We start from the raw sequence: 27,262 nt of genomic DNA, 5'->3' as shown, positions 1-27,262 counted from the left end.
GAAGGAGAATGAAAGAGAGAGACAGAGAGATAGAGATAGAGAGAGAAAGACAGAGAGTTGTATGTACCTCCACCCCCACCCGCTACTGATAAGTTGTCAGGGAGGAGATCATATTAGTTCAGGAGCGAGCCTTTGTTTATCCTAGTAACGGAAGTTTATTTTACTTATCGTTGCGCTTTCATTTTCGATGTTTTATGTGTTCCCACATAAAGGGGAATAAATAAAGTAATAATTACAATAAAGGATCCACAAGAAGAGACAAGGAAAAAAATCTGCAGAGTTTTAAGAAAACACTAAACAAGCAGGAAAAAAAAAAAGCAACAAAACAAAACAACAGCAACTTCTCTAAACGAAATATCTGGGCGGGAATTCAACAGGTACTTTTTTTGCCGTCATGCTTGGAAATCGCACGAAAAACAGACGAGACAAAGATGACGACAGTGAAGTGGATAGCGAATCGATTGTAATTCCAGTGACGTTCGAATCTCGAAGAGATGACGGGTTCCATTTCATGCATGTTGGTCAATACAAGAAAGCTATCGAGAGTTTCACTAAGGTAAATATATATCGTAGCGCTAAGGCTGAAAAGATACCTACCCACATCGGTTTTTGTTGCTTGTTTGTTTGGTTAATCGGTTGACACCTCTCTCCCTCAGTGTCCTCTGGCAAATACAATATTCTCCTATTCTCTATATATAACGATTAATTGCAGAATATGACACAAATGTAGGCATAACTACATAAGTGTGCTCCCCTCCTGCCAACTTTGTTTCCTCCTAACTTTCAGAAAAAGAGATATTTTTAATTAAATTTTGTACAAAGGCATTTCAGATTGTATAGATTACAATTACTTGAGTTTTCGAAGGTAGCGGTGGGGAATTTCGAATAATTCACATGAGTTGATTTTGTTTCTTAATTTCCATAAAAGTTGTTACGATAATCGAATGGTGGGTACGCAGACATACATACTAACCCATATCACATATACATTTAAAAATGAAACTTGGAAAAATTGTGATGTCAGTATGTATGTGTGCGCACCCGAAGTACACCTGCACACGTTTCACTAAGAAAAAAAAAAGCTCGGACTTTTTGCATGGAATCAAGAACCCTGACCTCCTAATGTGCTGCAAACCCGTTATCTTTGTTCGCAAAAAAAAAAAAAAAAAGGACGGGGAAACCGGATCCCTGCCATCCTGACATTACTGAAATTTTTTTTTTTTCGTTGAATGAATTACGGTGACCTAATATACTACAAAACACATGTTTGTCCGGATGGGTGGGGTGGAATTCTTGGAAATTTCACCCCTCCCCTTCCCAAAATCATTGGAAGCTGCTTGTTTCTTTTGCGTTGAATGACTTACGGTGGCCTCCTAATATGCCACAAAACCCCTTTTTTGGTCCGGAAAACTGGGGTTGGGTGGGGTGGAAGTCGTAGTCTACGAAATGTGTGTTTATACGAAATATAAATATATATGTATATACATACATACGTATATGCATATATATGTGTGTATGTATGTGTGTGTGTGTGTGTATTGCTTTCTATGTCTAATGTGAGCAGGATATATGTAGCTCCTTGCTAGCAAACCAGTTTGGCTTTGCAGGCTCAATTTCCAATTGAAGCTATTTCACTTGGTCCAAAGTGTTAAACATAAGGAAGAAGCTTAAGCACCACAGTTCTCATTCCAATGAAATATATGTTATAAATATGTTACATGTACTTAAAAGAAATCAATAACAAGGTTTCATATTGTTTCAGGCTCTGGAATTGAATGAAGGTGATAAGCAGTGTCTGGTAACAAGATCCAAATGCAGCTTACAACTTGGGGATGCCCAGAATGCCTTGAAAGATGCTGAAATGGCATTGTTACAAGGAAACGACTTTATTCCTGTAAGTAATTTATTTATTTATTTTTATTATTATCCACAGCTTGATGGCTGAAACTAGTAAAAGGGTTATAAACAAAATTGCGTGCACACACACACACACAAAACAAACGCACACATACACAACACACATATACACAACACACATATACACACACACACATGAGGGCCGAAAGTGATGCAAAAATTAGTTGCAAATGACATAGCTTGTTCAAATTGCACAGGTTGGTAAAGTAGCTCTTCTTCTTGAGTGATTTTTCTTCCTGTTTTTCTTCATAGCACGCAAATAATGTCACATTGTTCCGAGCAGGAACAGTGTGCTGTTGTTCAGCTCTTGATGAAGGAAAGGTACAGGCTGTCCACAGAAGGTTACTGGTTGTTAACAGAAATGAGGCTATTGACAAGAGCAATGTGCACAGATAGATGGAGTTTAAAGAAAAGATAACCAGCATTGATGACAAATTATGCATTGGGAAGCCATCAACTAGAATCATTGACCTGTATCACTAGTGATTCAATGAAATGATTTGTGCAGACAAGTGTGTCAGAACCTGTGAATTGAGGCACATCTGGACATCGGTCACAATGTGTTACAAAAGATGATGAAAGACTTTGGGTATCAGAGACTGTTTGTAGAGTGGGTATCTCAGCAGTTGGTATTCAATTTGAAGGAGAGAAAGGTGGAAGTCTGCTCTGATCTGCTGGAAGCATTTGAAGACAATGAAGATGGGGTTTTTTTCCTGATGTGGTGACAGGGCTTGAAATGTGGCCATATCTTTATAATCTAGAAACAAAATCTTAGTCCATGCCATGGCTTCACATCTCTTTTTTAAAGAAGTTCAGGAAGCAGCACTTGACACAGAAAGTCATGGAGATTGTTTTGACTGCTATTTTCATCACGCTGAAAATAGCAGTCAAAACCTGACTATAAAACCACATTAAATGTTCATATAGCACTAGGAGAGAAGACAAAGAGACAAAATAAACTAGCAAAAAAATTTTACTATCTCTCTCCTAGTACTATATGAACATTTAATGTGGTTTTAGAGTCAGGTTTTGACTGCTATTTTCAGCATGGTGGTATCTCTCAGATACCCTAATTTATAATTGTATATATATATATATATATATATATATATATATATATATATATTATATTTATATATATATATATATATATATATATATATATATATATATATATATATATATATATATATATACATATATTTATATATATATATATATATAATATATATATATATATATTATATATATATATATATATCAAATTGTACTTCTTTTACAAGTGATTTGGCTGGAGATTATGTTTTGAAATGGAAATAATTACTTAACAGAAGAGTAATATTAGCCATTTAAGAACAGTATGTATATATATATATATATATAATATATATATATATATATATATATATATATATATATATATATATATATGCACACACACTATATTTATATATTTTTGAAATAAGATCATTTTGATTGTAGGCCATACTTCGGAAAGCTGAAGCACTTTACCAGCTGGGAGATTTTGAAACAGCTCTTGTGTACTTCCACCGTGGGAATAAACTCAGACCAGAATTACAAGAGTTTCTTCTTGGTATTAGCAAGGCACAAGAAGCTATTAATAACAGTATTGGAAGTATGTACTACTTACTGTGATTTTTTTAAATGCTTTTTTTACTTTTTCTCTCCACCAGTAAACCTATACTTCAGTTTCATGTAGGTATCTGAGTAGGTATTTAGTTTTCAGTTGACTCAAACAGGTGACATATGAGACTACAGTATGGATTTAATGGTCTATTTGTCTAAATATATATAATACTAGCTAGCCCTGCACCATCAAAAATGACAGCTGATTGTAGTATTTTATATATAGATAATTTTATATATAAATAAGGACAAAAGATAGAAAATGAATGGTAATTCAAATTAATATGCTTCTCAATGCTATCTAGTGGTTGTTTTTTGAGATGTGACATCGATCCATTCAAATGTTCACATGCTTCCCTTGTACAGGCACACACATACACAGCATTGAAATGTTGTTCAATTTTTTTTTCACATAGAATTGCCATCAATCCTTCCTTCCTCATTCATATGTTGTGACGGAGAAATACACAAGAGTATTATTATAGTAGATATTCTCCACAAATGTTTATACATACATCTATGCACAAACATATATTTCTACACACATGTATGTATATATGTGTATATATATATATATATGTATATATATATCATCACCATCATCATCATCATCATCGTTTAACGTCCGTTCTCCATGCTAGCATGGGTTGGACGGTTCAACCGGGGATCTAGGAAGCCAGAAAGTTGCACCAGTCTCCAGTCTTATCTGGCAATGTTTCTACAGCTGGATGCTCTTCCTAATGCCAACCACTCCGTGAGTGTAGTGGGTGCTTTTTACGTGCCACCCGCACAGGTGCCAGGCGAGGCTGGCAACAGCCACGGTCGGATTGGTGCATTTTACGTGCCACCGGCACGGAAGCCAGTCGAGGCGGCGCTGGCATCGGCCACGATTCAGATAGTGCTTTTTACGTACCACCAGTCCAGGGGTCCTGGCATCTGCCGGGTGCCAGTCATAGGATTGGTTCAATTTTGAAAATATGTGACAATTAGTTGGTTGTCATAATAAAACTCAGAGTTTCGGATGCCAGGGCTGAAGTCTGCTCTGGCATCTTATCAGCGGAACTACCAAGAAAGAACTGATGAGATGCCGGAACAGACTTCAGCCCCAGAATCTGAAACTCTGAGTTTTATTATGACAACGAACTAATTGTCAAATATTATATTTATTGATAAATTCTTCTATTTTACATGATATTGAGGTATCATTCATTCTTTTGTTGTATTATTATTATTATTATTATTATTAATATATATATATATAATATATATATATATATATATATATATATATATAGGCGCTGGCTTGGCTGTGTGATAATTCTGTTTCCCAACAACATGGTTCCAGGTTCAGTCCCACTGCGTAGCATGTTGGGTAAGTGTCTACTGCAATAACATTGGGCCAACCAAAGCCTTGTGAGTGAATTTGGTAGATGGAAACTGAAAGAAGCCTGTTGTTTGTGTGTGTGTGGGGGGGACTGTTTTTTGTGCCTATGTTTGTCCCCCACTACTGCTTGACAACTGGTGTTGGTGTGTTTACATCCCTGAAACTTAGCAGTTCAGCAAATGAGACTGATTGAATAAGTACTAGGTTAAAAAAAAAATACTAGGGTTGATTTGTTTGACTAAAAACTCTTCAAGGCAGTGCCCCTGCATGGTTGCAGTCTAATGACTGAAACAAGTGAAAGATAAATGGTAAGAGGTATGTATGTGTGTATGCATATATGTGTGAGAATATATATAAGAGATAATGGTGTCATTGAGACCCAAAGGTGTCAGGTAATGCTGAATAAGTGCTATAGACAGACCATAGTTAAGTTCCATATTCGGTAATTTTGCGAATAAGGGGTTCAACGTTGGTTCTATGTCAGCGTGTGTATTTATGATTTTTTTTGCATAATGAGATAAAAAACCAAGGCTGTGTAGATATTAGAAGGTGTTACAGCTGTTTCCAGGATATTTATTAATTATATCCCTTCATCGGAGACGGTGTGAGAGGACTTAACCACCTTCTCACATCGTCTCTGATGAAGGGATATTAATAAATATCCTGGAAACAGCTGTAAGACCTATCTATAAATGTTCTAATATCTACACAGCCTTGGTTTTTTATCTCATTACGCAAAAAATTCTTATATATATATATATTAAACGATGATGATGATGATGATATATATATATATATATATATATATTTCTACATGTGTATATTTCATTTGTTGTCTATTGTATTCAATGATGACCATCTATTTCATTTACGTGTCTTTCAGTAAAGAGATACACTCATAGAAACACACATGTTCTTATGGTTATATTACTAAAAAATAAAGATGACTCTCTTATTCAGGTTTCAACAGTGTGAAGCTGCTGGCTGAAGGAGATCTTTCCTTGTTTGAGAGACACCAAGAAGAGGTAATGAAAAATGTTCACTTGATATTGTTATTTGCCAAATAAACACACACACTATATATTCGTTCTTCACTCGTTTTTTATTGTGCTCATTTTATCTTATGTCCATTGTCTGGAAATCTTTCATCATACATCCATGTGTTACTGAATATTTCCTGAAATTTGAATTAATTAGCACATATACTGGTTTAGAAGCATTACCTTGCTTTTGCTTAGAAATAGGTTAGGGTTGGTGACAAGAAGGGCATCTAGCCCTAGAAAATTTGCCTCAACAAAATTCTGTCTGATTCATGCTAATAGGAAAAGTGGATGCTAAAAAGATGATTGTGAGGATGATATCCATTAAACACTGTGTTGCTGTTGCTGTAAGAAGTTTTAAGGAATAGAAATATAAGGGTTTCTGTACACAGTTATAATTTACCCTAGAATGTGACTGGTATTATATTTTATCAAGTGTTGTGATTTTTTTAATAATATTGTAAACAGTTGTAGTTTAGTTCCAACTGAATTCTCTCCCAACAGGTTAAAGGTATTCAAGCCATGACTCTATTCTGTCTTTCTAGCAGTATCTTGTTCTATATTATGGAGTGTGTCCTTTTTTCCATTTTGTAATTATCATGCGATGTGATTTGATAGAAATTTGGCTAATATTTCTAACAAGTCAAGCAATGACATATATGTTATGTTGTTGATTTATTAAAGAATAGAAATAGATGAGGGTATATTTATTTCTGACTTAGAGAGGGATGGGGGGGGGGTCACACATTTTGTGGAAGGAGTATAAAAAATTTAAGTATTTTATCATCCCTTGAAGAATGAAAGCCACAGTTGATCTAAGCAAGATCTCTAGACATAAAAGTACATTTTTAAAACTTTTACCCTTTAACATTTAAACTGACCATATCTGACCCAAATCTTCTGCCTGATCTGGACTTTCCCACCTACCCTACAATGTCATTCTAAAAATAAACAATCACATCATCGAAATATTGAAACTATAAGATAATACATGATTAATTCAAAACGTTCTGGGCTCAAATTCCACTGGGGTTGACTTTGCCTTTCACCCTTTCAGGGTTGATAAAATAAGTACCAGTTGAACACTAGGGTCAACGTAATTGACTTACCTCCTCCCTCTCAATTTTCTGGTCTTGTGCCAAAATTTGAAACCAGTATAAACTCAATCTGACAAAGGGTCCAGGGTAATTTTAGGGAATGGCCTGGATTGACTATCGCAAAGTTTATGATATAATTTGTGGATCATCAAGTGCTTAGATTTGTTTGGAATTGTGAGCAGGTGTAAATCACTTCTTTATCGAGTTAAAAAACTACTACTTTCAATATTGGTTATTGTTAAGGTGGCAATCTGGCAAAATTCACCAAACATAACTGTGAAAAATCAGGTGGCAGAATAAAATTCCCAGTTCAACCATATTCAAGAGAGATAATATGTCAAGCATGTATGCTTTCTTAAGCAGATTTCATTTGTAATGGAGTGGACATGTAGCTTGCATGCCCACTTCCAGATTCCCCAAACAGATTTTCTATGGTGAACTACCAGTTGGCTCTTGGTCATGTGGTGGACTAAAGAAGAAATACAAAGGCAAGCTCAAGACATCTTTGAAAAAGTGTAGTTTAGAGCAATGTACTAGGGATCAACTTGCTCAGGATTGCTCACCGAGGAATAGGGTCATGTACATTGGAGTACAGTGCTTTGTACCTGATATGACTGGAGAAGCTAAAGAGAGAAGGGCTGGATGGAAAGCAAGGGCTCCACTTGATCTGGATTCTGCTGTTATAAGCCTCCATTGTAACTATGGATTTCTTGCCAAAATTGGCCTAAAAATCCACCTCAGGACCCACAAAGACTAAAACTGATAATCTGGTTATCTTCAGATACAAGAAGGACAAATCTAATACATACACACATGCATGCACATATATATATGATACAGATATACATACATAAAGTTTTACATATATATGTGTGTGTTTCACATGATTTCTATCTTTCAAATTCACTCACAAGGCATTGATCAGCCCAGAGCTATAGTAAAAGACACTTGCATAAGGTGCCACATAGTGGGACAGAACCTGAAACCATGTGGTTGTAAAGTGAGCTTCTTAACCACATAGCCTAAAGAATATTTTTAAGGAGAGGCTAATCTCTTAGGCAGGAAAGCATTATTTTGTTCCAGACTATGAGTCTCATCTGTCAGGTTGTTTTGTTTTTCTTTTGCTTTGTATTTACAAAATATGAATAAATTCTATCACAATTTGTGTAACACTGTACATTGTTTTGTTTTAAACTTCAGAAAAATAAGAAACCTCACAGGGAAGGACGTCGTAAAATGATACAGAAAGTTGAAGAAAAGAAGACTCGGCAGAGGAAAGTACCTTCTGGAGACCCAAAAGTTACAAAGAAATTGCTGGAAGAACTACATATTGACAAAGAATATCTGGAACATTTGCTTTTAGACAAAAGTAAGTGATGTTGATATTTGTTTTCATGATTCTGAAGATGGTTAGATTAGCAGCTTTAGTCTTTGTGGGTTCTGGGGTGGCTTATTGCACCAATATTGGCATGAAATCCACTGTTTCAGTGGGGTCATATAATAGCAGAATCAAGACCCAGCGAGACTCTTACTTTCCATGTTGTCTTCCTTTTTCTAGTTTCTCTGATCATTTCTGATTCTGAGTGCTGTACTCCAGAGTACACAGCACTACACCACATTGAGTGATCTTGAGCAAAACGTTCCCTAGTAGACTGCTCTAAGTTACACTTTATACAACGTTGTCTTGAGAATGTCTTTGTATCTCCTCTTGATCCACCTCATGATTGAAAGCCAACTGGTAGTTCAAAGTAAGTAAATTGTACAGAAATCACAAACAAAATAAAAGGTTTCTTGGAAATACAAATATTTCTAAATTATTAATAATAAATATTTTACTTCAGTCATTGGAAGTGGTCATCTTGAAAAGTTTAGTTGAACTAATCAACCCCAATACTTTGTTTTTAAAGTCTGGGACTTTTTTTTTTTGTTTCTTTTGCTAAACCACTAAGTAATGGCACTGTAAGCAGATCAATACTGGTTGTCAGGCAGTGGGAGTGGGGGTAGGGGTCAAAGCACATACACACACACACACATGCATGCACACACACACACGAAGGACTTCAGCACAGTTTCCATCTATCAAACTCACTTACAAGGCATTGATTAACCTGGAGCTGAAGTAGAAGATGCTTGTCTAAGGTGCCACATAGTGGGACTGAACCCGAAACCATGTGGTTGGAAAGCAAGCTTCTTAACCTCACAATCATGCCTGTGCCTATAATAAATATTAATTAATGCTGGTTGCAGGGTATTTATTTTTGCTGCTAATTTTTTGGTCTAATGAAGACAAGGAGACAGACAAGCAGGCAGAAAGATAGGCAGCCAAATGTGACCTTGTTGGGTTATATTATCTTTCAAATTTCAAATCTTTATTTTTATATAAATAAATCCTCAATTTCATACTTTGCCTGTCCAAAGCAATTCCATAAGTTTGTCCTAAATGTCCATACTTGATTTCAACCTTTAGTTAGCCCTTGTTTAATATGTTCTGAGTAATGTAAAGCTTTCCTTTCTTAAGTCTCAAGTTGCTCTGTTGGGTGAAGAATATTGGAGACTTGTATCATATATGATGCATGGACACTTGGAAAACACTCTTATTTGATGCAGCAACTGTGGGATGGAAGAGGCATCATGGCAGGTCCTGCATCAACAAGCTGGTCAGGATTGGGGAAGATCTACAGAGGGTTGATGTCACCTTGGAGGATGCAGAGTGGCTGGCACAGGACCACCAGTGATCTTCAGACCTTTGGCAACCTTTGGAGGGTGTGTGAAATCTTTCTTTTTCTGTCCTATTTATCATGTGATGTACAGGACAGGCAAAGGGTTAATAAAATTTGATCCTCAGGTCTTTTTTACTTTTCTAATTTTTTTTAGCTTTGACAAATTCAAAGATAGATTTCAATGATGAGACAATTCGCAACTTAATAATAGATGAGCTTGAGTACCTTGATACACGTATGAATTTTTGGCAGCAACAGAAACCTTTGTATTCTCATAGAAGGAAGACTACAGCCAAGAGTGCAATCCTCCGCAGTGGCAGCAAAGACATTCTCAACCGTCTGGAAGAAGTAGATGACCGTAAGATAACAAACTTCTTTTCATTGGTATGAATGGTAGAGCACTGGACTAAATGTTTTGCAGTGTGTAGTTATGTCTCTTTGTTTTTAGTCTTTTAGCATTTAAAATGGCCATATCTGGCTCAAATATTCTACCTATATTATATTCAATTTGGCTAGATCTGGCTTCTCACACTAACCTACAATGTTCTAAACTAAACATCATTGACGTTGCATTATTAATTCAAAATAGTGTGAATAAATAAGCATTACTTTTAACAGAGCAATCTGAATGCTAAAGAGGTGGAATTCAAACCGTGCCAGAATTTACTTTGCTTTTCTTCCTGTTCACATTGATAAAATATATATCAACCATTCATGGAGGCTTTTTATTTTTTACATTACAATTAAATTGACATAGCCATGAATAGAACTTAGTTGAAATCCTGAATTTCAATCCCAAATTGATATACCACATATTTTTTATCTGCTTATTTAGGGTATTGAAGCAAGGATTTTTCCTGTGCTTTCCAGGCAGTTATCAGGTCATCCCATAAGTTCTGTCCGATTTTACCTTTTTAAAAATTGAATGAAATTTAATATTATTTTAGAATGTCTAACGGAATTAAAAATTATTTTTATCCATTTGTGTACATTTAAACTAATTAAATATTATTTTACAGAATAATAGAATTAAAATTTCTTTGATTAAAACCCTCTCTAACATGGAAGTATCCAAAGAGCATTTATGGCACATAATGCTTTATGAGTACAAAAAAAGGAAACTCTGCAGCCGAAGCGACTCGAAACATACACTCAGTTTATGGAAAAGAATGCTTGAATAAAAGAACTTGCAGAAGATGGTTTGCAAAATTCAGAAGTGGAGATTTCAGCTTTGAAGATGAAGATTGAACAGGACATCCAGTTGAGTTTGATGATAAACTCCTTGAGGCATTACTTGAAGAAAATCCTGCATTATCTGTTGAAGAATTGGCAATAAAGCTTAGTTCAAATCATATAACTGTTCATCGTCATCTTCAACAACTTGGAAAGGTTCCTAAACTTGGAAAATGGGTGCCTCATGAATTGTCTGAAAGCAACCACAAATCTTGAGTTGACATTTGCTCTTCTCCATTCTTGTGAACTCATGGATAGACTTGTGACTGGTGACAAAAAATGGCTCTTCTATCGAAATGTTAAACATCGTAAACAGTGCCTTGGTAAAAGGGAAAAAGCTCAACCACAACCGAGAAGAAAACTTCATGGAAAGAAGGCTCTTCTCTCTATCTGGTGGGATTGCAAAGGAGTAATTCACTTTGAATTGTTACCTCCTAATGCAACAATCAATGCTCAAGTCTACTGTCAGCAATTAGAGCGTTTGAACCAAGCTTTGAAGAAAAAAAGACCTGCTTTAGTGAATCGAAAAGGAGTGATATTTTCATCAGGACATTGCGTGACCCCACACTGCAAAGATCACATCACAGAAGATCGAAGAGCTTGGTTGGGAAAAAATTCCTCATCCACCTTATTCTCCCGACCTTGCTCCTTCAGACTACCATTTGTTTCGTAGTTTACAGAATCATTTGGGGGGCATAACTTTCGCAAGCCAGGAGGAGGTCAAAACTGATATTTCAGAGTTCTTCGCTTTGAAACCAAAAGAGTTTTACATTGATGGGATTAAAAAGCTTGTAAATAGATGGAAGGAAGTTATAGATAATCAGGGAAAGTACATTGATGATTAGATTTCAATTAAATATAACATTTAATCACTTGTTTTCTTTATTCAAAATTCGGACAGAACTTATGGGATGACCTGATATGTTTGTGATGTATGATTGTTCTTATGTTACATTTCATGTTTAATTAAGAGATCATGCAATGCTTTTGTTGATTCTGTTGCAGTTCTACTTCAAGGAAACTTCAGAAAAGCTTTGGAGAAAGCCAGAGGTACTCTCAAAATAGTCGAAGCCTGTCCTTCCAATAAAGTACCTGAAAAAAATTTGTTTATTGCTAATCTTCACAGTTGCATTGGTAATGCTTTCATGGAACTTGGTGAGTTCCAACTTGCAGAGAATCATCATATTAAAGATCAGTCTATATCAGAGGAAAAGTAAGAATCTGTTTAGTTGTGGTCTTGGAATTGTTGTTGTTGTTGTTGATGGTGGTGGTGGTGGTGGTGGTGATAATAACATTCCACATGCATGGATTCACCCTATGATTAATTAAGTGCTAATGTATCCAACAGCTTATTTAAACTGTTAACTTAAGTTGAACTTGAAATATTGTCCTCATTCCTTTTATATGAAAATGTTCATCTGTTATAACATTCACGATTTTATTGAACTCCGCACTCTACTTTTACAAATATTTTCTTCTTTATTGGCACAAATATTTTATTTTTACAAATATTTTTCATTTTACAAAGATTTCTACATCTTTACAAACTTTTCTAAAAAAAACTATAACATTATTCTGAAATCCTCCTATGCTCTGTAAGTAGATAATATTTTAAAACTATTTTTTAAATATTTTAATCACTTACTGTACCTCTGATGAGGGAAATGTGGCCATTTGTATTGGTTGGAAGATTTGTCCAATACAAACACAATTTCCTGAAATGATCGTAAGGATATATATGCTATTTTATACCACTGCTCATCTAACTTCATTGTTGATTTGTAATATTGGAATGCTTGACACCTAAAAATTTTGATGACTCTGCATCTGTGTATTTTGATGGTGTATATGAATTTTGATAAAGGAATTTCAGCTATAAAAGTTTCTCCTCTACTTTGATTTATGATATTATTTGCTCCTATAGAGTGCAGATTAGTTTCACTGCAGTAAAGGTTTACCTTATATTTTTCTGATATCATCATCATCATCATCATTTAGCGTCCGTTTTCCATGCTAGCATGGGTTGGACGGTTCTACTGGGGTCTGTGAAGCCAGAAGGCTTCATCAGGCCCAGTCAAATCTGGCAGTGTTTCTACGGCTGGATGCCCTTCCTAACGCCAACCACTCCGTGAGTGTAGTGGGTGCTTTTTACGTGCCACCCGCACGTATATGTATATATCTTATTATTTTATTATTTTCTGATATATATATATTTTATTATCATTACTACTTATACTGGAGCTACCCATATTCCCATTATTCCTGTATAAATATATATATATATAATTGCAGACGTACATTGCAATGGATATATTCTGTAAGAATTGAAACCAGTTGGAAATTATGTATTTAGATGTATATTTGTAATTATGGACTTTGAAATGTTTAATTAGGTATTTTGAAATGATTTGAGAGTACTTTGGAATTAGTAATCTTGAAATGATTTGACTTTAATAACATCCTTTGGAATAAATTCACTACAATATAAAAGGAAAAAACATCTTTTTTTCTTATTTTTCCATATCTCATGACTTATGTGGAATATTTCTAATATATTCTATGCATACACATGTACTTATATATATATATGTGTGTATGTATATATATTTATATATATATATATATATGTATGTATGTATCCATGCATGTTTATGTGTGTATGTGTGTGTGTATGCATATATGTGCATCTGTGTGTTTGCATGAATGATTGTGCATTTCCCTCATTTTCACATATCTTTGCTCACTGCTTGTATATGATAGCTTTCGCTAGCTGTACTGTTTGCTTGTAGTCCACTGCAAAAGCATGTTTGTGCTTCTTGGTGTGATTTGTCAAGCTGCTCAGTCTTTTTAAACAAAAGGCTCATTGATACAGTGTCATAAACATGACTAGGTGCTGGTTGTTCAATAAACTAGGAGATTATTACCTCTCCTAAAAGCTAGTGAGAGTTGGCAATAGGAAAGGCTTCTGAATGTTTGTAGCCTTGCAGCACTCACCTTTATGTACAGGTATAGTAAGTGCCAACACAACAAAACTCCTGGTCTTTGCATCACTCTGTTACTTCTGCTAAATATTAATAAAATTATGCATGTTTATGTATTTATTTTGTTGGCTCAGGGAAGAGTATGAGAAGGTCTTTTTAAAAGTGATACTTGATTTGAAATTCTTTTCAATATTTTTGCAGTAAACAAGACAAAGGGCGAGCTGTAGACAATCTTGGCAGAACATATGCAAGATGGGGAAAAAACGAAGAAGCCATTAAAATGTAAACAGATTGCTTTGTACATAACTATATCTTTATATGCGAGCACCTTAATAACTCATTATACTAATACAAATAACAATAACTTTGTAAGGGGCATGTACATTTGTACGTTACTTTGCGTTTGTATTGTGTAATCATAAACCATAATACTTTGATTACATGCAGTATATCTGTAATAGTCTAAACCTGTGAGTTTACTCAGTTAACTACCAGATACAAAAAATTGTTCTGACCCTGAATGTGAATGTATGTAACACTACATGTAGGGTAATTTTCTTTACTTCATTCTATAAAGAAGAGGTTGAGTCCAGATTAAAAATGAAATATCCAACATTACAATTTCGACAATACTTATACTCAGACTTTAAAAATACCTCATATTCTTTTACTTGTTTCAGTCATTTGACTGCAGCCAAGCTGGAGCATTACCTTGAAAGGTTTTTAGTCAAAGAAATCGAGACCCTTTGTAAACCAGCCTAGTACTTATTCTATTGGTCTCTTTTGCCAAACCACTAAGTTACAGGGACATAAACACACCAACATCAGTTGTCAAGCGATGGCAGGGAGACAAACGCAGACACAAAGACACACACACATAAATATATATATATATATATATATATATATATATATATATATATATATATATATATATATATATATGTATATGTATGTATGTATATATATATATATATATACATATATATATATATATATATATATATATATATATATGTTATATTTCGGAATGGTCATTTTGCTAGTTTAGCCAATAAAAACACACGCACTATATATTTGGTGTTATTTTGCTTCAGTGTTATTTATTAAGATTAAGATTAATGTAAAAAATAAATAACACTGAAGCAAAATAACACCAAATATATAGTGCGTGTATTTTTATTGGCTAAACTGGCAAAATGACCATTCTGAAATATAACAATATCTGTTTCAACACATGACTTCACATAAAAAATCTTGCACAACAAATATATAAACGTATATATATATATATATATATATATATATATATATATATGTATATGTATGTATCATCATCATCATCATCATCATTTAACGTCCGCTTTCCATGCTAGCATGGGTTGGACGGTTCAACTGGGGTCTGGGGAGCCCGAAAGCTGCACCAGTCCAGTCAGATCTGGCAGTGTTTCTACAGCTGGATGCCCTTCCTAACGCCAACCACTCCGAGTGTGTAGTGGGTGATTTTATGTGCCACCGACACAGGTGCCAGACGAGGCTGGCAAACGGCCACGCTCGGATGGTGTTTTTTATGTGCCACCGACACAGGTGCCAGACGAGGCTGGCAGACGGCCACGCTCGGATGGTGTTTTTATGTGCCACCGACACAGGTGCCAGATGAGGCTAGCAAACGGCCACGATCGGATGGTGCTTGTTACGTGCCCACAGCACGGAGGCCAGTCGATGCGGTACTGGCTACGGCCACGTTCGGATGGTTTTATTGTGTGCCACGTGCCACCGGCACTGGTACCACAAAGATACAAATTCCATTGATGTTCATCTATTTTGATTTGTTTTGATTTGATTTTCACTTGCCTCAACAGGTCTTCACAAGTGTCACAAGAAGGAAGGTATGCACAGGTGGACTGACTACGTCCCAGGTAGGGGCCATGGGTTATGGCCTGACTAGTCTTGCCGGGTCTTCGGATGGTGTTTTTATGTGCCACCGACACAGGTGCTAGATGAGGCTGGCGAACGGCCACGATCGGATGGTGTTTGTCATGTGCCCACCGCACTGACTACAGCACTGATGGATTTCTTGTGTGCCACAGGCACTGGTACCACAGGCACTGGTACCACAAGATACAAATTCCATTGATGTTCATCTATTTTGTCTATTTTGATTTGATTTGATTTGATTTGATTTGATTTGATTTTCACTTGCCTCAACCGGTCTTCACAAGTGTCACAAGAAGGAAGGTATGCACAGGTGGACTGACTAGTCTTGCCGGGTCTTCGGAAGGTTTTTTTTATGTGCCACCGACACAGGTGCCAGATGAGGCTGGCGAACGGCCATGATCGGATGGTGTTTGTTACGTGCCCACAGCACGGAGGCCGGTCGATGCGGAACTGGCTACGGCCACGTTCGGATGGTTCTCATGTGTGCCACCGGCACTGGTACCACAAAGATACAGATTCCATTGATGTTCATCTATTTTGATTTGTTTTGATTTGATTTTGATTTTCACTTGCCTCAACAGGTCTTCACAAGTGTCACAAGAAGGAAGGTATGCACAGGTGGACTGACTACGTCCCAGGTAGGGGCCATGGGTTATGGCCTGTCTAGTCTTGCCGGGTCTTCGGATGGTGTTTTTATGTGCCACCGACACAGGTGCTAGATGAGGCTGGCGAACGGCCACGATCGGATGGTGTTTGTCATGTGCCCACAGCACGGAGGCCAGTCGATGCGGTACTGGCTACGGCCACTTTCGGATGTGCCCACAGCACGGAGGCCAGTCGATGCGGTACTGGCTACGGCACTTTCGGATGGTTTTCTCTTGTGTGCCACCGGCACTGGTACCACAAAGATACAAATTCCATTGATGTTCATCTATTTTGATTTGTTTTGATTTGCACTTGCCTCAACAGGCCTTCACAAGTATCACAAGGAGGAAGGTATGCACAGGTGGACTGACTACGTCCCAGGTAGGGGCCATGGTTTATGGCCTGACTAGTCTTGCCGGGTCTTCGGATGGTGTTTTTATGTGCCACCGACACAGGTGCTAGATGAGGCTGGCGAACGGCCACGACCGGATGGTGTTTGTTATGTGCCCACAGCACGATGGCCAGTGATGCGGTACTGACTACGGCCATGTTCGGATGGATTCTTGTGTGCCACCGGCACTGGTACCACAAGCGGTACTGACTACTTTTTATGTGCCACCGACACAGGTGCTAGATGAGGCTGGCGAATGGCCACGACCGGATGGTGTTATATATATATATATATATATATATATACACAAACTTATCACACAAGGAATTGTGTGTGTGTTACTATTATGGGCTTTGCAATAAGTCTCACTACAAAGTGCTTAACAGTTATTAACACAAGGAATCCTACATCTATGCCATCACCGTACTGGTCAGGTTTGAACCCATAACCACATGCATTTTAGTCGGGAACTTCATCGCTTTTGTATCACTTAATTAGTAGCTGTGATATCAGTGCCAGTGGCACGTAAGAGAACCATCCGAACGTGGCTGTTGCCAGTGCCGCCCCGACTGGCCTCCGTGCCAGTGGCACTTAAAAAGCACCATCCGATTGTGGCTGTTGCCAGCCTCGTCTGGCACCTGTGCCAGTGGCACGTAAAAAGCACCCACTACACTCACATAGTGGTTGGCGTTAGGAAGGGCATCCAGCTGTAGAAACACTGCCAGATCAGACTGGAGCCCGGTGCAGCCTTCTGGCTTTCCAGACCCCAGTTGAACCGTCCAACCCATGCTAGCATGGAAAACGGACGTTAAACGATGATGATGATGATGATGATGATATATATATATATATATATATATATATATATATATATATATATATATATATAATGGCAAGAAGAAAATCCAGAGGTAGCATTGATCAGCTGTTAGACATTATGTCTATTTATATATTTTAAACAGTTCAGATAATATATATAAATACATGTGTAAAGTACTAGTATTTCACTGGTGATTATTTTATCCAACCCAAAAGAATGAAATGCAAGTTGATCTTGTTGGGATTTGAATTTTATAAGTTAAATGGATGTAACTAATTACTACAAAATATTTCTCCAGCATCATTCTGTTACTCGCTACTTGATGATACACACTACCTAAAAATAATAACAGAAGTCCATGATGTGGATTATGATGTCTTGAGGGAAAGGTATGGCTGGTACAACATCATACTTTCATGCATCCTTCAAAACTTCCATGCTTCCTGAGATTCATCAACACTACACCTGATGTTCTCCCCTCCATGCACACGCAAGCATGTATCTGACTCATACACTGTTCACTTTCCAGACATTTGTACATTACTGCATATGTTTTATATGCACTTTTGACAAGTTGTGGTGCACCTGAGCACTGTATACAATAATTTCATTAATATTATTATACTTTCTTTCATTTTTTAAATGACAGTTGGGAGACCAAACTTAATTCTGACTTGAAAGGTGTTGAAAAAGCATGGCTGTATCATGAAATTGGGCGTTGTTATTTGGAACTAAAAAAATATGCGGAAGCACTCAACTATGGCCAGATGTCACTGGCTGTTGCTGAAGAAATTGAAGATGAAGACTGGGAAATGAATGCTGCTCTGCTTTGTGCTCAAAGTTTCGGTATGAATATAAACATATTTTAGTATGAATACACACAAACACATGCATGCACGCACACATCTATGTGTGTGGCTGTGTTTGTGTATCATTACCATCATCATCATTATTTTAATATCCATTTTTCGATGCTCATAAGGGTTAAATGGAATTTGTACTCATCTGGCTCCAAGCCAGGTATTATTGCTTCATAGCTAAGGAAAATTGAAAACAAAAGTATACTGCCTGTATCACATGTTTATAAATGTGATGTCAACACAAGCATTAACACACACACACACACATATGTGTGTGTGTGTGTCCATCATATGTCAAGAACTGGTATAAAATGATAATGGTGGTGGTTGTCGTTGTTGTCATTATTGTTGTCATTGTTTTGGGAGTGGTTGTAATAGTGTATATGACATCGGTAATAATAATGTGTGTTTCAAATAATATATATGTGTGTGTGTGTATGTGTGTGTGTATATATATATATACAGTATATGTACATACACACGTATGTACATATATACATCTTATAAAAAGCAAAGTTTGTTTGTCTGTATGTTGACCACTGAAAACACTAAATAAAATTGATAATATTTCTGGTTTTTCATATCATTTAAATTAAGTTGACCATTCCACAGATAACTGTGCACTTATTAATACTCTACCTATCACTCAATCCACCTCCAACCTTCTCTAAGTTTATACATTACATTTATTCCTTCGAAGTTGCTGCCGGACCTCTGCATCCCTCTGTATGTCTCTATCTCTCTCATTATCTCTCTCTCTGGTTGCATATGTGTCTCTCTCTCTCACTACCTTTACCTCTTTTTATCTCTAGAGAAAAAATATGTCAGACATATGGGAGAAGAAACAAATGAGATTTATTTCAAACGATTGTAATTTTTAGTGAGAGTCAGTTACACAATCATCATTAACAAGAGAAAATTTGTCAACATTGAAATTTTTAAAGATGTTTTACTAATTCATAATTCTAAATTTTTACAATTGTTGAACAAAAAATATTGTTGAAACTAGTTTGGTATATATGTAAATAAATATATTTTAAACAATTACAAGTTTTTCAAATTTAGGTACACTTTCAACAGTAAAATTAATTATATTTTTTCCTGCATGGAAATACATCCCCTCTTTTGTTTTATACACACGCACACACACACACACACACACACACACACATATATATATAGAGATAGATATATACATATATACATTTCAGCATGTGATAAAAAAGTAAACAGTGCTGTACAACATTACCAGAAAGTTATTGACATTGCACAGAAACAAGGCAGAGTTGAAGTTGAAGGCAGAATCAGGAAAGTGATGCAAGAATTGGAGTTCAGTGAATCTGAAGGAGAAGAAAAACTTCATAAAACTTCTAATGATGAGAATGAGCAGAATCATGAAGAAAAACCAAGCTCTGACAATGGTTAGTCAAGTATCTTTGCTGTATATTGCTAAAAGAGTCAATGCTCTGTAGAGTTTTGTTTTGTTATTACACTATGTAACAATTTTTTTGTTGTTGTTTTTGGTCAGTAAGTATTATTTCCTATTTGCTTCTATCTAGAAATCGAAGGAACTCACTTCTATTCCCTTCAAACTTCGCTTTTGTGACCTAAAGATCAATGTTTTAAAACTGACCTATTTTCCATTACATTTCAGCACCGTTACACTAATGTAACAAAATTTTTATTTATTTATTTTTCTCTTGGTCAGTAAGTGTTATTTCCTATTTGCTTCTATCTAAAAATCAAAGGAAATGACTACTATTCACTTCAAACTTCGCTTTTAAAACTGACCTATTTTCCATTATATTTCAGACAGATTCAGCACTGAGTTGCTGAAGCAGAAATATTGTTACAGCAAATATTCTGCTCAATGTCACAGATTTGCTTGTCAGTTGCTTGACCTTAACCACTTGAACATGTCCCTTAGTGGCTGACAATATGTGCATATCTGATCATGAGCAAAAGTAGTGGGGAGCATCATTGTTATATATTGAAAGGGATTCTTCGGAGTTTGAATAAATGTAAGAAAAGCAAAGTTTGAAGGAAGTATTAGCCATTTTCAATACTTTGTAGGAGTAAGCAAATAGGAAATAACAGTTGCCACCCAAGGACAAAAATTGTGTTACAGTGTTATTTATCATGCATTACAACTATTTTTGAATGCAAAAACTATATATATATGCATCTGTAACACACACTATATTTAGTTTTGTTTTTATTATTAGGAGACTATGAAGATGAGTTTGAAGAACCAAGTTCTGAAAATGCTAATGATAAAGAAACAGGTATGTTAGTGTGTTTGAATGTTTATATGTAAATGAGTGCATGTATTCCTTTGTGTGTTTATATCTTTGTATATGTGTCTCTGTATGATGAGTATGTGTATGCCTCTGTGCATGTGTGTGTGTGTATGGATATATAATGGGTTTTTTTTTTACAGTTTTTGTCTACCAATGTCTCTCACACAGCATTGGTTAGGCTAAGTGTATCGTAGAAGACACTCACTCAAGGTAATGTGATTCAACCCAAAACTGTATGATTGTGGAGCACAACCATTTTTGTGCCTAAAACAGAAACTATTAGCCCAAGAATATTTGTTATATATGTGATTTAAGAAAGTGTGGATAGCTAAAATAAATGCAGTATTGAATCAATTATCTATGATATCAACTCAGCAGCCTGGATACCAAATCTGAAATGGTCTTGACTACTTAGCTGAAAATATCTATCACAGTGTAAGAACAATCTGTCAAAAATTGATTAAAGGTATGACTGTGGAGTAAGAATTTTGCTTCTAAACCACATGGTCCCAGGTTCAGTCCTACTGCATTACACTCTGGGCAAGTGTCTTCCACCCACTACAGCCTTGAGCCAACCAAAGCCAACCAAAACCTGAAAGAAGCTTGTCATGTGTGTATGTGTGTGTTTGTCTCCCACCAGAACTTGGCATCCAGTGTCAGTGTGTTTAGATCCCCATAAGTTAGCAGTTTGACAAAAGAGACTGATAGAAAAAGTACCAGGCTTTACAAAAAGATTTTAAGTACTGGGGGTAAAGTTTTTCGAATAAAATTCTTCAAGGCAGTGCCCTAGCATGGTTGCAGTCTAATGACTGAAAGAATTAAAGGACAGAATGTAATCATCAAAATCTTAAATGATTTAATTTAAGATAAATTAATCTCTCTTTGAAACAAAAGAATCAAATGTAAATTTGTAATGAAAGAACCATTGTAATTAACACTGCCTAGAAACAACGCGAACAAAGAAGTTATTCCCAGCACAACTAACAAGCCATGTGATCTGATGGCTCCAATGAAAATAAAATCTGAAACATTGTTTAGTGCTTTGTAGCAGTGTCACATTTATCATTCATATTGTTTTTACCTGAAAGATTTGCATTGAGCAAGAAACCGTGAGAAGTGACGGAGTCAGCTTCAAATATATATGTATGTATATGTATATCTCCATCTTTCTTCTGGTCTGTCTGTCTATATACATACATATGTGCATGTGAGTGTGCATGCATTCATACACACACACACACTCTCTCTCTCACCATTTCATACAGTATGTATATAAATCTTTATCATATTATTCCAGCAATCCTTATATTTCTTTTTCCACTCTGATTTGCAGATGATTACAACACTGAAGAATCCAAAGCAGGAACTCCCACTAACAATGACGGCATTGAGTCTAATAAAGGTCTGTTATAGAATGTCATGGTTAAAACATCTCTTGCCTCTTATCTTAACCATTTGCCTGTCCAAAGCATTTTTCTTTTTAAGCTTTTAGTTATCCCCTATTTCATATGTACTGAGTAACATATATCTTTCTTTTCTTAAGTCTAAAGTTACTCTGGGGTTGAAAAACATTTAGAGTGTGTATCATATATGAGCATGGATGCCAAGGAAATTTGTCCTGTGTATCACATGTAATACACAGGACAAAAAAATAAACAAAAAAAAATCTGGCACTCTGTTACTTATGATGACAAGGGTTCCAGTTGATCTGATCAATAGAACAGCCTGCTTGTAAAATTAATGTGCATGGGGCTGAGCACTCCACAGACATGCATACCATTAATGTAGTTCTCAGAAAGATTCAGCGTGACACAGAGTGTGACAAGGCTTGCCCTTTGAAATAGAGGTACTACTCATTTTTACCAGCTAAGGAGACTGGTGCAACATGAAATAAAGTGTCTTGCTCAAGGGCACAATGCATTACCAGAAATTGAACTCATGAACCGTAAGAGTGTGAGCTGAATACCCTGACCACTAAGCCACATACACAAGAGAAGCAAATAGTTAATTGTACCCTGCTATATTGTTTAATATGTGGATCATTATGTATGCTTAAATATTTTAGTCACAGCTAAGTGCAGGCCTGGGTCTATGATTAAGAAGTTTATTTCCTAACTGTGCAGCTTTGTGTACAGTCTTGCAGCATAGCATACTGGACAAGTGTCTTCTTCTCTTATTACAAGGCCAATCAAAGCCTTGTGAAAGGATTTGGTCAATGGATACTAAAAGAAGCCCATCATATATGTACAGGGGTTGGACAAAATAATGGAAACACCTTAAAATTTCAAACAAATTTATTTTAATATGGAGTAGGACCGCCTTTGGCAGTAACTACAGCTTGAATTCTACGAGATATGGACTCATACAAAGTTTGAATTGTTTCCAAAGGAATTTTGTCCATTCTTCAGTTAAAACAGTCTCCAGTTTTTGTAGTGATGATGGTGGAGGATAATGACTCCTTACTTGTTTTTCTAAAATTCACCATAAATGTTCAGTAATATTGAGATCTGGGGACTGTGGTGGCCAAACTTCACTAGAATGTTCCTCGTGCCATTCAGTAACAACTTTAGCTGTGTGAATTGATGCATTATCATCCTGAAAGATTGAATTTCTCTCTGGAAACAGTTCCGCAACCATAGGATGAATTTGATCAGATAAAATGCTTAAATAGTCTTGACTATTAATTCTGCCATGAAGGGAAACTTTTGGGCCAGCAGATTTCCAAGATATAGCCCCCCACGACCACCGCCTAGATCATCACAGATCCTCCTCCGTGTTTAACAGTGGGAAGAAGGCAGTCTTGGTCAAATGCTTCTTTTGGCTGTCTCCACATGTATACTCAGCTGGTGGTTGGAAATAAGGTAAAGGATGACTTGTTCAAGAAAATAACATTCTTCTACTGCTCTAGGAACCAATTCTGTAGGTATTTTTTACTCCACTCTAAATGCTTTGCAACATTTGTTTTTAAAGTAGTGGTTTTCTGATTGCAGCTCCCAGCAAACAGTTTTTGTGAAAACTGGGTTCTTAAGATGGTCATTAAGCTCTGCAGTAATTTTGGGAGCTGTACTTTTGTGATCCTTTCTAACAATTCATGTAAGAGTTCAGTGGTCCCTATCTGAAAGTTTTGGTTTCCTTCCAGAGTTTCATTTTGATGAGGAGGTTTTTCCCTCTTTCTTAAAGGCTGTCATCACTTTCAAGACAGTACTTCTTGATACACCAAACATTTTGGCTGTTTTCATTACACTAGTCCCTGCCATACGAGCACCAACAATTTGACCTCTTTGAAAGTCCGATGGATCTTCTCATTTTAATGAATTTTAATTACCTTTTTTGATGATGTCTGGAAAGAAACAGCAATCTTAGCAAAACATATTAAGCAACACTAATAATAAATCCAATAACATAAAAATAAACAAGTTTTTGATGATTTTATAGATATTTCAAAATTATGAGGCTAGGTGTTTCCATTATTTTGTCCAACCCCTGCATGTATATCTTCATATCTAAGTGCAGGCATGGCTGTGTCGCAAGGAGCTTGCTTCCCAACCACATGCTTCCAAGTTCAGTCCCACCTTGGCTAAGTGTCTTCTTCTATAACCCCGGACTGACAAAAGACTTACAAGTGGATTTTGTGAACAAAAACTGAAAGAAGCCCATCATCATCATCATCATCGTTTAACGTCCGTTTTCCGCGCTAGCACGGGTTGGACGGTTTCGACCGGGGTCTGGGGAGCCAGGGGCTGCCCCAGGCTCCAGTCTGGTCTGGCAGTGTTTCTACAGCTGGATGCCCTTTCTAACGCCAACCACTCCGCGAGTGTAGTGGGTGCTTTTTACGTGTCACCTGCACAGGTGCCAGAGGGGTCTGGCATCGGCCACAGTCGGTTGGTGCTTTTTATGTGCCACCTGCACAGAAGCCAGTCGGGGCGGTGCTGGCATCGGCCACGTTCGGATGGTGCTTTTTATGTGGGGAGGGGGTGCAGAAATATAGGGGAGCACCAGTGGGGAGGGGTGTTCGGAGTGTTCGTGTACTTGACTCAACAGGTCTCCTCAAGCACAGCGGGACGATCTGGGATCCGGGGTACTTTGAATGGGCAGGGGCTATGCGGAACTGATGCAGGAAGCAGCCCGGGTCTTTGCAGTCACAGCATATCTCCAGAGATCTCAGTCCTTCGCCATTGCCTCAGTGAGGCCCAACGCTCTGAGGTCATGCTTGACTGCCTCATCCCATGTCTTCCTGGGTCTACCTCTCCCCTTGATACCTTCAACTGTTTGGGAGTGGCACTTCTTCACACATCTCTCCTCATCCATCCACAGCACATGACCATACCATCGCAAGCGTCGCTCTTGCACACCACATCTGATGCTTCTTATATCCAGCATTTCTCTCAGGATGCTTACACTCTGTCGTGCGTGCACACTGACATTACACATCCAGCGGATCATGCTAGCCTCATTTCTTTCATGTCTACACATGTCCTCTGCAGTCATAGCCCATGTTTCATTACCGTGAAGCATGGCAGTTCGCACACATGCATCATACAGTCTACCTTTCGCTCTGAGGGAGAGACCCTTTTTCGCCAGTAGGGGTAGGAGCTTTCTGAACTTTGCCCAGGCTATTCGTATTCTAGTGGTGATACTCTCTGTGCATCCACCTCCGCTACTAACTTGGTCACCCGTCTTTGTGTCTGTGTTTGTCCTCCACCTTCACTTGACAATCAGTGCTTGGTGTGTTTGCATATTTGTAACTTAGGGGTTTGGCAAAAGAGACTGATAGAATAAGCACTAGGCTTTAAAAAAAAAGTACTGGTGTCAATTCATTCGACTGAAAATTCTTCAAGGTAGTGCCCCAGCATGGCCACAGTCTAATGACTGAAAAATAAAAGATAAAGATATATAAGTGTCTAAATATGTTGGTCTGTCATAATTTTAATTAAAAGAAATACTAAAGTAAACTTTATTCTCTTTTATGTAGACTCCTAAGATGAAGAATGATTGACTTGAAGATGAAATGAACAAGAAAAAAAGTGAATGTACACGAAGTTGTAAAATGTGGTGAACCATTAAAAATTGTAAGAAAACAGTCCAAATATTGATTTTTCACATACTGGCACCCGACAAGTTTTTATGAGAGAGAAGTGTAATCCATGAAATAAATCATTATATTGCTTGTGTTTACTGCCTTGGAGCAAAGTGAAGTCAATTCTAGTTAGAATTGAACTTAGAACTGTGCAAAGCAAAACTAAATTCCTTGTCATTGCTTTCTTGATTCTACATCTAATCTGCTTAATCTCATACTCTTTAGTGGCTCCTACATTACTATCAGATTTATTAACAGTGTTTAATCATAGCACTTTATGTTCTGAGTTCAAAACCAACTGAGGTTACTTTACCTTTCATCCACCTGGGGCTGATAACATAAAAGTGTATGTGTATGTGGTGGGCTAATTTGATCAAATATACCTTCCTCAAAATGCATGGCTTTGTGTCAGTGTTAGAAATGAATATTAGCTGAATTATTCTCAACCTATAATCTTTCACTCCTGTTCAGTTTTTGTCCAAATCTTAGAGTTTAAAAATAGTATTTCATACTCTGCCCTTATACCCTCACTAACTTGTAAAATACAATAAAACTTTCTTACATATTGTTTATTTTTATTTTCTCTCAATTTTTCCAAGCAAACAGGTTTGTTGTTGTTGTTGTTGTTGTTGCTGTTGTTGTTGTTCTTCTTCTTCTTCTTGGGTAAAATATACAAAGGCCAGTATACCCATCATGACTACCCATCTGATAAGGGTTCATCAGGCACATGCATCACAACCATATGTGCGCAGCATGGTGATCTCATTTCAAAATAAACAGTGCATAACCTAGCAGGTGAGGCCCAGTTAGAATTTTCTTCAGGCTGAGTGGCCCATCCCACTCAAAACATCCCTGAATAAGAGTTGTTTAAGGATGTTGAACGAAACACCCATGTTTCCAGAGGTGAATTATTCAAACCCCAAAGAATTCCTCTCAACACATGGCTATGATGCTCCCCTACTAATTCTGCACATGATCAGAGATGTACATATTGTCAGCCACTAAAAGACATGCTCAGCTGGTTAAGGTCAAACAACTGACAAGCAAATCTGTGGTATTGAGCAGAATATTTGTAGTAGCCCATCTTTTATACCAAGACAAAACAATGTACATGATAACATTTCCAATCAGTTAAGATCAGAAGATATGAGAGCCATTGCCTAGTACTTATTATCATTATCATTATTATTATTTACACTATAAAGTGGTTGG

The 27,262-nt window shown here is 36.8% G+C and overlaps 1 protein-coding gene across 2 annotated transcripts; it reads left to right on the top strand.

The window, feature by feature from the left end:
- Nucleotides 1-26,217, top strand: LOC115209610 (tetratricopeptide repeat protein 25-like). 2 transcript variants are annotated; one of them, XM_029778050.2, is made up of 13 exons: nucleotides 4-556; nucleotides 1,763-1,894; nucleotides 3,400-3,553; nucleotides 5,909-5,973; nucleotides 8,286-8,454; nucleotides 9,960-10,163; nucleotides 12,044-12,251; nucleotides 14,221-14,301; nucleotides 18,463-18,659; nucleotides 19,885-20,094; nucleotides 20,899-20,958; nucleotides 22,307-22,375; nucleotides 25,946-26,217. In XM_029778050.2, the coding sequence occupies exons 1-13, from the start codon at nucleotides 395-397 to the stop codon at nucleotides 25,951-25,953; spliced, it is 1,719 nt and encodes a 572-aa protein (XP_029633910.1). In that variant the 5' UTR covers nucleotides 4-394; the 3' UTR covers nucleotides 25,954-26,217. The 2 variants fall into 2 exon arrangements, with proteins under 2 accessions (XP_029633911.1, XP_029633910.1); XM_029778051.2 differs by lacking the exons at nucleotides 20,899-20,958; nucleotides 22,307-22,375; nucleotides 25,946-26,217 and having other exon boundaries at nucleotides 1-556; nucleotides 19,947-20,089.
- The last annotated feature ends 1,045 nt before the right edge of the window (nucleotides 26,218-27,262 follow it).

This window comes from Octopus sinensis, linkage group LG3 (assembly GCF_006345805.1).
Source record: "Octopus sinensis linkage group LG3, ASM634580v1, whole genome shotgun sequence".
Classification (NCBI taxonomy): domain Eukaryota; kingdom Metazoa; phylum Mollusca; class Cephalopoda; order Octopoda; family Octopodidae; genus Octopus; species Octopus sinensis.
This window is presented reverse-complemented; position numbering and strand designations above follow the sequence as displayed.

Bases quoted from the DNA above. Each gene is read 5' to 3' on its own strand.
- LOC115209610 (XM_029778050.2), top strand. From the start codon at position 395: ATGCTTGGAAATCGCACGAAAAACAGACGAGACAAAGATGACGACAGT. The intron at 12,252-14,220 runs GTAAGAATCTGT...ATATTTTTGCAG, and splicing joins CAGTCTATATCAGAGGAAAA to TAAACAAGACAAAGGGCGAG. The intron at 20,959-22,306 runs GTATGTTAGTGT...TCTGATTTGCAG, and splicing joins TGCTAATGATAAAGAAACAG to ATGATTACAACACTGAAGAA.